Source organism: Pteropus alecto, unplaced genomic scaffold (genome assembly GCF_000325575.1).
Source record: "Pteropus alecto unplaced genomic scaffold, ASM32557v1 scaffold220, whole genome shotgun sequence".
Lineage (NCBI taxonomy): Eukaryota > Metazoa > Chordata > Mammalia > Chiroptera > Pteropodidae > Pteropus > Pteropus alecto.
This window is the reverse complement of record NW_006430043.1, coordinates 2,726,880-2,739,076: the sequence shown is the minus strand read 5'-3', so window position 1 is coordinate 2,739,076 and position 12,197 is coordinate 2,726,880. Positions and strand designations below refer to the sequence as shown.

Here is a 12,197-nt window from a genome sequence, read left to right as displayed (position 1 = left end):
GGTCAAGATGTGGCTTGGTCTATGGCGACTCTGCCAAGGAAGGATCTTTGAATGTGTGAGACTCAGAGTGAGATCTGGGGCACTTGGATAAAGAACGGATGTTGGCATGTTTTGCATAGGCTAAGGTTTCCCTTTTTCTTCTCTGTTCCCTCCAAATGAAGAGTGGCCAAAAGACCTGTCTGGGATCACTGGACCCCTTCCTCCTTACCTATACAGCCCTTCCTGCTTTGGGCCTGAGACTCTTAGTTCACCGTTCTATGCCCTACTGTAGCCAGACCATTGGTAGTGACAGAGACTCTTTTCCCCCCACAGAAAGGCTGTGGCTACCACCTGGACCTGCTGATGGTGGCCATCATGTTGGGTGTCTGCTCCATCATGGGCCTGCCCTGGTTTGTGGCTGCAACTGTCCTGTCCATCACACATGTGAATAGCCTCAAACTGGAATCTGAGTGCTCTGCTCCTGGAGAACAGCCCAAGTTCTTGGGCATCCGAGAGCAGAGAGTGACAGGCCTTATGATCTTTGTGCTGATGGGCTGCTCGGTCTTCATGACAGCAATATTAAAGGTAATCATTCATTCACTCATTAGGTAATATATTGAGTGCCTGATTTGAAAATAAGAGCTTATTCTAGTGGGGTAAGACAGATAAGACATGGTTAAGAAAGTTAGTTAAGAAAACAATAATTACAGAATAAAAGTGATCAATGAAAATATACAGTGGTCTACAGTGCTATAGAAAATTAAGGAGGTGCTGTTTTAGTAAGTGTGGTCAAAGAAGGCCTTTCTAAGGAGATGGTATTTAAGCTGAGATGCAGCCAGCTGTGCCAGGGAGAGCGGGGAATGGCTTAGGGGAAAGGGAGAAAAACAGTCTAGTGAGGCCCCGAGTTGGAAAGAATGATGAATAGGAAACCTCCGGGCCATGTGACTCAAGGATGTTGAGTAAAGGCAAAAGCACAGTGAGATGAGATTGAAGAGTAAGCAGGGGCAGACCATGCAGGGCCTTGTTGACGCTGGTAAAGGTAGCATTTGAAGGGTTTTAACAGACGGACATGATCGATTTAGTATTTTCAAAAGATCACTCTGGCTGATGGCTAGAGTCTGAGGTTTTAGGGTTGGGGAAAAATAGAAGCAGAGAGACCAGTGAGGTTATTACAGATAGGGATGTGGTGGCTTGGGTAAGAAAGTTGGCAGTAGGGATGGATAAAAGGCATGTCTGCTGTATATCTTGGAGGCAGATCCAAAGGTCTTGCCTGTTGACTAGATGTAGAATTGAGTGAGGAAAATGGAAAAACACCTGCTAGGTTTCTGACTTGGGCAGATGGCATTAAGACGGGGAAATGATTTTGTGACAGGCGAGACTGTGGTCAGATTTTGGGTGAGATCTTTAGGAGGCATCTGAGTAAAGAAGCTAGAGGAGGGTTCTGAACTAAAAATATAAATGCGGGAGCACATAAGTGATATTGAAAGCCAAGGGAGCAGATGAGATAACTCAAGGAGAAGGGTAGATATAAAAGAGAAGTAGGACCAGAGAGAACAGTCTAAAGAGCTCCGTATTTAGAAGTTGGGTAGAGGAGGAAATGTAACAGAGACTCAGAAGGAGCTGCCAGAGGTAGGAGGGAAACCAGGAGAGTGTGGTGTCAGGGAAGTGATGCGAGGGGGTGTTTCAGGTAGGAGAGATTAGTTAGAAACTGTCTGGAAAGATGAAGACTAAACCAAGGCCATTGGATTTGACAACATGGAGGCCTAATGTGACTTGACAAGAGCAGATTCAGTGGAACAATAGGGCAGAAGCTGAATTAACAAGGGACTAATGAGTAAATAGGATGTGAGGAAGTAAAGAGTGTGAGTGGACAACTTTTTCAAGAGGTTTTTCTGTAAAGTGGAACAGAAAAATGGGCAGTGGCTGGTGTGAGATTTGAGGTTAAAAGGGAATTTTTAGAAGGATGAAAAATACCTGAATGTGAGAAAAAACTTTTGTGTGTGGGTGTAAGGCCTGCATCTGGGAAAAATGGGGTGAGAAGGAAAGCTCTGTGGCCGTATCTTCAAGCCCCAACCATTCTGGAGCACTTATTTGTCTCTCTTGCTTCCATTTCTCTTTTTTTCGTGAATCTCTGACCACCCTAGCCTGCACTGCAAATGCTATTTAAGGGTGAGATGAGAGAGATGGGAAAGAATTCTGCACTATCTGCCTGTCCACTCAATCTTGCCACCTCTTCTCATTACCCTCTTCTACTCTCTGTCCCTAGTCCTTCCCCACTCCTACTGCTGGTCTAGGTGCCATCTGAAGAAGCCCAAAGATTGCTGCTCCTCCAGGAATGTAACCACAAAGGCATGGTGGTGGGCATTGCTTGGCCTTCCTTTAACTACCTTGGGAGGATTCTTTTAGGAAACCATTCAATAGTTCTGCAAACAAGGTAGCACCAAATTGAGACATCTACTCACTCTAGAGCTGGAACAACATAAAATCCAATGGGGAATTTTCTAGTGCTGAGAGGAATTATGTTTGGGAATGTTCTTTAGCCTCAGAATAAAAGCAAGTCGAGTTTAGTCTTCAGCTCTGAGATTTTCCTTGCCTTGATTCTATAGACCTCATTTCCCTACCTCATAGAGTTGCTCTGAAGATTACTTGGATTAATGTATGTGATGTGGTAGGTATATATGTAGATTCAATATAAAAATGTTGTTATTTCTCCCCAGGTCATTCCTTCTCTGATAAGGTATCTTATTTCCCCACTCCTGCCCTCAAGTCTGCTTAGTAAAAAAGGAAACTTTTCTAGTCCATGTTAAAATAAACCAAATCCCTGAGGAGATGACTGTGTGATTACAAAATGTTTAAGAGGTATCAGTTTTAAAGAGGTGTGTCTATGGGTGTGTGTGTGTGTGTGTGTGTCCGCGTGTGTGTCCGCCCATCCCCACGGAAGAGGAAGAGCCAGACATAGGTGAGAGGTGAAGCCTATGATTAAATCAGGACCAGATTACACTTACATGTAATCATTTCATTTCAGAACAAAATGATTTTTATCACTGTCAGCTTGCTTTTACTTCTGCTTCTTAATCATGTAAAGGCAGCAGAAACTAATGTAATATTTATACAGTGATTTTGTGACTGTGCTTCCTTCTTGAAGATTTAAAAGTTGATATAGTCCAGAGTGTGCTGATACCAAGTATAATCTCTGGTCTTTCTGCTCTTGTCTTCAGTTCATCCCGATGCCGGTACTCTACGGAGTCTTCCTCTACATGGGAGTCTCTTCACTACAGGGAATTCAGGTATTGCATGGCTCAGCCAGAGCAGTCTTCTCACTGTGAGCTCACCTGTCCTGACTGAGGGCAGGGTGGGGGGACACAGCTCCCTCCCCTAGGGAAGCACAAACCAGTTTTGAGAAACCATTTCCTAATCTTGCTGGTTAAGCTATTGTAAACATTTCTTTGGACATCGGGCAAAATACAGTCATGTTGGCATGAGGGTGCAGACACTTACAGCTGGTCTGGCTTGATGTCATGATTCTAGTCATTTGTTAATTATTCAACAGACAATTATTAGGCACACATTAAACACTAGGTGCTTTGTCAGATGCTAGTAAACTTAGATACAAAAGATTGGTCAAGAATCAAACTGGCTTCCACACAGGAACAATGCTAGTTTTAGTGCCAGGCTAAAGTGTGAGAGAGGGGGTTTAGTTGTACATTGATGAAGAGATTGGGTAGTAGTGGGAGCTGCTCCATGTAAGCAGATATAGCTTCCTGTCACACTCTGCCTTTTCCCATCTATCAACTCATTCCTCTCAGACCTTTGAACAGAGAAACTCAGGAGCTTGTTACTCATTACTTGGGTACCCCAGATGATATGATGACTTAGCTGCTGCTTCTATTTTTGGCTAGTTCCTCTTTGTTTTTATGGAATATCCAGTGGTTATTCTTATACACTGAATTCTAATGTGACTTTGGGCAGGTTATTTAATCCCTCTGGGTCTCTGTTTTCCATTTTATAATATAAGGATGGTCATATTTTCTGTATCGATTGTTATGAGGTTTCATTTTATGTTTCCACTATAAGTAATCATGAGAATCTTCAAACTCCTCCAATAACCAGGAGGAGATTTAGTTTTGATAATAAAGAGAAAGATGCAATTACCTTATTTTGTTTTCAACATTTCCTGAGAAAGAAGTTTTCTCAGGAGCCATAGTGTGGGGTAGGAAAAAGAAATTTGAACCTAGACTTTAAAATGGTGGATCTGAATTTTGACTCCGTCACTTACCAACCGTGGCCAAATTACATGCCCTCTCTGAGATTCAGTTTCCATTTCTGTCCAGTGGAAATGGTATTATCTACCTTTCAGAGCAGGTGATACAAGGGATACGAATGGGCCCAACAAGGCTTCTGACCCAGAGAAGCCTCCTGAAAATAAATGCCAGTCCCTCCCTTTCAGTTCTTTGATCGTCTGAAGCTCTTTGGGATGCCTGCAAAGCACCAGCCAGATTTCATCTACCTTCGGCATGTGCCACTGCGCAAAGTGCACCTCTTCACCCTCGTCCAACTAACTTGCCTTGTTCTGCTCTGGGTCATCAAGGCGTCTCCAGCCGCTATTATCTTTCCAATGATGGTGAGTTTTTCAAAAATTATTTGTTTTTTAAAACTGTGATAAAATATACATAACATATAATTTACCATCTTAACCTTTTAAAGTGTATAGTTCAGTACATTCACATTGTTGTGCAACTATTGCCACCATCCATTTCAACTTTTTTCATCTTGCAGAACTGAAACTCTGTGCTCATTAAACAGCTCATTTAACAATAATTCCCCATTTCCTTCTCCCTTCATCCCCTGGCGACCACCATTCTGCTTTCTGTCTCTATAAATATGACTACTCTAGGGATCTCATAAGAGGAAAACCATACAGTATTTGTCCTTTTGTGATGGGCTTATTTCACTTGGCATAATGTCTTCCAGGTTCATCCATGTTGTAGCGTGTGTCAGAATTTCCTTCCTTTTTAAAGACCGAATAATATTCCATATGTATGTGTATACGCACATGCACACATATACCACATTATCGTGAATAATGCTAACAGGAAACAAATACCTGTTTGTGTCCCTGCTTTCATTTCTTTTGGGTATATACCCAGAAGTAGGATCACTGGATCATATGGCACTTCCATTTTTAATTTTTTGAGGACCTGTCATACTGTTTTTCATTGCAGCAATACCATTTTATATTACTACCAGCGCAGAGGGTTCCGATTTCTCCACATTTTGCCAACACGTATTTTCTGTGTTTTTGTTTTTGAGGTTTTTGTTTGTTTGTTTGTTTTTAGATAACAGCCAAACAATGGTATCTCATTGTGGTTTTGATTTGCATTTCCCTAATGAGTAGTGATATTGAGCATCTTTTCATGTGCTTATTGGCTATTTGTATCTCTTCTTTGAGAAATGTCTATCCGAGTCCTTTGCCCATTTTTTAATTAGGTTGGTTTTTTTGTTGTTGTTGTTGTTGAGTTTTAGGAGTTCTTTATATAATATGGATATTAATCCCTTATTGATGATGACTTTTTGGTTGATCTTCATAGGAGCAGCATTATTTAGGGGACCTTGAGGTGGGGATGCATGTGTGTAACAGTTTGTTATGTTTATTTTCTAGATTATCAGTCTGCCTGGCCTTCCTAATGAGTAGTGATATTTCCCTCCCTCCCTCCTTTCCTTCTTCCTTCCCTCCCTTCCTTCCCCTTTCCCTTCCTTCCTTTCCTCTTCCTCTTCCTCTTTCTCTTTCTCTCTTTCTCTTTCTCCCCCTTTCTCTCTTTCTTTTGTGAATCTGACATGGAGAGGAGCCTTCATGTTTGCAATAATTTGCATATTACTTTAAAGCAATAGAGTTCCAATTTAGAATTTATTGTGATCAGAACTGCCTAAAGTGGTAGAAGTACACTGTTTTAAGCCACTGGAGGAGAGGAGGAGGTTCGTCTAGGACTGATAAGTGACTGGGACATCCTTATGTCCTTTCTAACTGAAGCAAGATCTTTGGAAAGAAGACTAGAGAAGCTGAACTATGTGTGGTGCAACAGGTGACAAGCTGTTTTCTAAATCTAGGGCGATGATGAAATTCTTGCCACCTGACTGTTTCATCACCTCTTCTTGATTCCTTCCTTTCTCTGGCTCACTCTGTGTTACAAAGATACTGAAAATTCAGTGGAATGTTTGACAGTTACCTAAAGGGTAGGCCTCTAGAGAAAAGAGGCAATGAGGATAATGTTTGGTACTTGTTTAGGTACTTTTGAACTCTGTCTTACCGGGAGAATATTCAAGGGTGAGGAAACTAGAGGCGGGTTTCTTTTTCCCTGGTCTCCTAGGCATATACTTTTCTGATGGTTTCTCAATTTTGTCAGAATACACATAGGGTTCTGCATTTGGGTGTTATGTTCAGGGGTTTAGTGTTTGGTTAAAGAAATAGCAAGTTCCTAACAAATCCCGGAGGGATACTATCAATTTTGGATTTATTGGGAAAATAGTCACTGAAATTCAGGAGAAATTTGGTTGAATTTAATAAGCTTTATTTGCCTCATTCTTTGTCCAGCCACCAGATGTAGCTGGTGAACACCAGTCAATCCAGGCAGGTCTTTCTGGATTATTACTGGTTCGCGTTTGACTAAAATGGCCCTTGTGGGGAAAAAATGTAGAGTAGCAGTTGAGATCCATTGACCTGTTTCTGTTGAGGAAATTAGGCAAGTCACTTTCTCTCCCTGGGCCTCAATTTTCTCACTTATAAAGAGTGTCAGACCAGACCAGAAGGCAGAGACAAAAACCAGAGATCCATGATGCAGGCATAAAGCAAGGATTTGGTGGAGAAATGCATAGGCAAGGGATCAGAGGGAATCCAGAGGGTCCTTCAAGGTCCCTTCACCCCATGGGGAGTCATGCCTGGGATGGGCATGGCTGGCCCCACCATAGCCATGCTCCTGCAGAGGCTCTGCAACCCCATGTGCCCTGTAGCTCTGCAGGCCCCAGGCCAGGGGAAGGCAGCTCTTAGGGCCATCTGCAGATGAAGTGTTTCTCTTTTCATTAAGGGAATTAAATTAGTTGCTCTCTAGGTTGTAGAGTTGTTAAGATAGTTAAATAAATATTGTATATAAAACACTTACCTTAGTATCTGGTCCGAAGAGGGCACTCAATAAAAGGCAACTATCATTATTATTATGGTTTGATTTTGCTTGAAATGTCCTCATCCGCTGTGAAAGTAAGACTTTGCTTTTAACTCCAGGAAGTAAATGAGCCCATTTAATTCAGTTTCTTTATTTTTCTTCAGGTTTTGGCCTTGGTCTTTGTCAGGAAAGTCATGGATCTTTGCTTCTCAAAGCGAGAGCTGAGCTGGTTAGATGATCTCATGCCTGAAAGCAAAAAGAAGAAGTTGGATGATGCCAAAAAGAAGGCCAAGGAGGAAGAGGTCATAGTTCTTGCACCAACTGTACACTTTGGGGCAGCCTCAAATTTCAGAACATAGGATGGGCCACATGAAAAGTCAGCATGTCTGGAATCCCAAGGGTTATATTTAGGAGCTGGGAAGAGTCTTCCAAAGCTGTTTTCAGCTGAGAAAGGATTAAAGATTCTTGTCCCTGTCTGCCCTTCATTTTTGGATTTGACAACCAATTGTTTTGTTTGTTTGTTTATTTGTTTGTCTACAGTCTACTCACCAGGTTCACACTTAGACTATGAACATAGAATCTGCTCTTATTATCAGATCTAATGGTTCATGTTCTCCTAAAAGGTCTAATTTGACAAGTATACAAAACCTATTATTTCTGAGAGTATTTGTTATGTACCTAATTGCAGATGATGTTGTGGTTGGCACCATGCAAAGATAACTTGCACAAGACTTTCTATCCTTCCTCATTTCCCTCAGCACTTGGCATCTGCCAGCCACACAATGGACCCTCAGTTGGTAGCCTATATGTGCAAAGGATGAATGTGTAGCAAAATGAAAATACCCGACCAAGAAACGAAAGAGCCGGAAAGTGTTTTCAAATACAGTTAGTGTCTGAACGTGTCCTTTGAAATACATTTTAAAAGGACTTTTTTCCTAATATCTTGAATTTTTAAAATCTTATATTATTTTTTTCCAGTCTTATTGAGATATAATTGACATGACATTGTGTAAGTTTAAGGTATACAATGTAAGGAATTGATGTATGTATATATTGAAAAATGATTACCACAATAGAGTTAGTTAATGCATTTATCACCTTACATAGTCACAATTATTATTTTTTGTGGTGAGAACTTTTAAAATCTATTCTCTTAGCAACTTTCGAATATACCATACAGTATTGTTAACAATATTGTGTATTATATTCCCAGAAATTATTCATCTTATAACTGAAAGTGTGCACCCTTTGACTATCTTCACTTATTTCCCCCCACCAGCCCTGCAAACACCAATTTATTCTTTCTATGACTTCAGTTTTTTTAGATTCCACATATTAGTGATATTATACAGTATTTGTCTGACTTCTTTCACTTAGCATAATGCCCTCAAGATTCATTCATGTTGTTGGAAATGGCAGGATTTCCTTTTTATATGGCTGAACAATATTTGTGTGTGTGTATATGTGTGTAACCTTTTCTTTATCCATCCATCTATTGATGGACATTTAGGTTGTTTCCATGTTTTGGCTATTGTAAATAGTGCTGCGATGAACATAGGGTGCAGATATCCCTTTGAGATAGTGATTTCATTTCCTTTGGTTATGTATATGTATGGATCATGTATATGTATGGATCATGCAATAATTCTCTTTGTAATTTTTTGAGGAATCTCCATACTTTTTTTCATAGTGGCTGTACCGATCTACCTTCCCACCAACAGTGCACGAGAGTTCCCTTTTTTCCCATCTTCACTAACACTTACCTCTTGTCTTTTGCCATCCTAACAGATGTGAGGTGATATCTCATTGTAGTTTCGATTTGTATTTTCCTTATGATTGATCATATTGAATGTTTTTTCATATACCTGTTGCCCATTTATATGTCTTCTTAGGAAAAAGAAGGGCCTTTGCCTATTTTTTAATTGGATTATCATCATCATCATCATCATCATCATCATCATTTTGCTATTGAGTTGTATATGTTCTTTGTATATTTTGGACATTAACTCCTTATTAGGTTATGTGGTTTACAAATATTTTTTCCCATTCCGTAGATTGCCTTTTCATTTTGTTGATCATTTCTTTTGCTGTGTAGAAGCTTTTTGTTTGATGTAGTCGTGCTTATTTACTTTTGTTTCTGTTGCTTGTGCTTTTGGTGTCAAATCCAAAAATCATTGCCAAGACCAATGTCAAAGAGCTTTTTCCCTATGTTTTCTTCTAGGTATTTTACTGTTTCAGGTCTCACATTTAAGTATTTAATGCATTTCAAGTTAATTTTTGTGAGTGGTGTAAGAGAGGGGTCCAGTTTCATTCTTCTGCATGTGACTATCCAGTTTTCCCAGCAGCATTTATTGAAGAGATTGTCCTTTCTCTATTGCATGATCTTGGCTCCCTTGTCAAATATTAGTTGACCGTATATGCATGAGTTTATTTCTGGGCTCCCAATTCTGTTCCATTGGTCTATCTGTTTTGTGTTATTAAATAAGCTTTAACAATTATAGGCACAAAAGCAATGGAGGAAAACTTTAAAGTGAAGATTGATAGAATTCACTGCATAAAATGTGAAGCTTTTAGACATCCAAAAACACAAACAAAATTTTAAAATTACATATATGCGCACACAAATATTTATTTACGTTAGGTAGTAACATTTTATAAATATTTATAAAACGTTAGGTAGTGATATGGTTTAAGAAGACAGTAAGGGGATATGGGAGTTGCTTTTTTTAGGGTGATCAAGGACGACTCCTCGAAGGAGACATTTCAGCAGAAACCTCACTAAAGTAAAGTGCAAGTCATGAGAATATCTAGGAGTAGGAGCATTCCAGGCCATGGGAACAGTGAATGCAAAGGAATGAGCTTGGTGTCCTTGAGGATCATCAAGAAAACCAGTGAAGCTGGAAATGGGAGAGAAGTAGCCAGGAGACTAGTTAGAAATCTGTGGCAATAGTTCAGGCAAGAAGTGACGGTAGCTTAGGCTAAGGGAGAGGTGGTGAAAGTGGCTTGGTTTGGGACTTATTTGGAATACAGAGCTGATAAGTTTTGCCAATTTATAGTAGCATGGGTGAAAGAGAGGAATCAAGGACGACAGATTTTTGGAGTGAACAAATGGATGAATGGCCATGCTATTTATTAAGATGGGGAAGACCTAGGAACAGCAGTTTGGGGAGGAAAAATCAAGGGATCTCTTTTGGATGTTAAGTTCAAGGTGGCTGGTAAACATTATATTTCTTATTTTTCAAAATTTCTAAAGTTTAAAATGATATAATTATGTTAAAAACTAAATGAAATAAAAGAAAAAAATAGACTTTATCCCAAATCTTCACATCAGCATCTAACATTCTGTTCAGTTTTTAAAATGTTCTATTTAAATTCTTAATACAGTTTCATATAACCATAATAATTGTATATTTTTGTGTGTTGTTATATATAAATATATTCTGATTTTTTATCCTCAACTTGATTTCATAAGACACTTTCATGTTTCTATATGTCTATAGGGTAATCATATATGTTGTTTTAATGGTTGCATAATATTCTATAGTATTATTATCTCAATTTAAACATTCTTCCTTTTTTAAAACTTATAGTTGTTTTTGGTTTTATTATTAATTATACTACTTCAACCATATTTGTACATATTTTTTCTCTAATTCTTTTTTTTAATTAATGAGATTATTTTTTGATAAAACATTTTATCATAGAACATTTCAAACATATGCAAAAGTAGAAAGAACGGTCATTATTCATATTTCCCCAGATGACTTACTATTATTTTTATTTATTTTTTATTAAATTTATTGTGGTGACATTGGTGACTCACTATTATTTTTAACAATCAGTTTGAAATAAGATCCAAATAAGGTCCATATATTGCAATTGGTTGATATGCTTCTTAAATCTCCTTGGGGCTTCCCCTTCTATCTCTTTTTCTTTTGGTTGGATACACTGGGTCTTTGAACTGTAAGGTTTCCCACCATTTAGATTTTACTAAATGTATCCCTTGGTGTCATTTAATATGTTCTTCTTTTCCCTATATTTCTAGTAAATTGGTAGTTGGATCTAGGGCTTATTCAAATTCAGGCTCTTTTTTAAAAAAATACTATTCCGTATACAAATATCTGGTTGCCTTTCTTTTTGTGATGAGTCAAATCTATGAAAGAACATAATTGCACTCTTTTATAATAAATGTGAGAAAAATTAGGTAGAAACTGTAGTGATAGAAAATGCGCTGGTGTAGACTCACGGTTTTACTTGGTCCAAGATATTATAATGTCTTTTTTTCTTCCAGGAGGCTGAGAAAATATTAGAAATGGGAGGAGACAAGTTCTCCTTAGAAAGCAGGAAGTTACTAAGTAGTCCTGGAAAGAACAACAGTTTCAGGTAAAAACTCCCTAAACACCAAGGGGTTTACTGTTTTGGGTATTCTATAAATGTCCTGGCTTTGTTGGGGGAGGGGATGTCACACAAGCAGCTGCTGGTATAAAAAGCCAACACTCAGCCTCCCAGTTCCAACCTGTGAAAACACCTTTTCCTGTCAGGGTTTTCTGAGTAGCTACCTGCCATGTATCAGGCACTCGACCAGGTGCTGGAAATCACAAGGAGAACAGTGTGAGGGAGCCCAGGTACTGAGTGCCTTCTCTGTGCCAGGAGTCTGCTAGAAGGTTTGCTATGTACTGTCATTTAATCTTTACACCAACTCTCTGACCTAAGTCTCATTATCTACATTCATGCAGCAAGGAAACCAAGGCATGGAGGGTTTTATGTAATTTGCCCAAGGTCACAATGCTGCTAAGAAGAGAGGTTAAGACTCAAACCCTAGCCTTTGTATTCCTCAAAGCAGTGTTCCTTCTGCCTTTCTTTGCTACCTTCCTAAGATGAATAGGATATGGTCTTCATTTCCAGAGAGTTCTTAGCCTGGTAGGCATGAAATTCCCAAGCTTCGGCAAGCCTTTGGGGATGAGCAAAGACAGCCTGTTCCAGCTTGGCTCATGGCATCCACAGTCCTAGGAGCCAAGGAGGACCAAACTGGTATCTTAAAAATTCCTTACTTCTGCCGTAATT

At 39.3% G+C, this 12,197-nt stretch overlaps 1 protein-coding gene across 1 annotated transcript in view; it reads left to right on the top strand.

Annotated features, from left to right (window-relative positions):
* The window catches only part of SLC4A8 (solute carrier family 4 member 8), a 67,813-nt gene that overhangs the window by 47,636 nt on the left and 7,980 nt on the right, over positions 1-12,197 (top strand). The window contains 5 exon segments of the mRNA XM_006904609.3: positions 174-564; positions 3,198-3,266; positions 4,427-4,600; positions 7,298-7,435; positions 11,425-11,516. Coding sequence (XP_006904671.2) covers positions 174-564; positions 3,198-3,266; positions 4,427-4,600; positions 7,298-7,435; positions 11,425-11,516 — 864 coding nt within the window.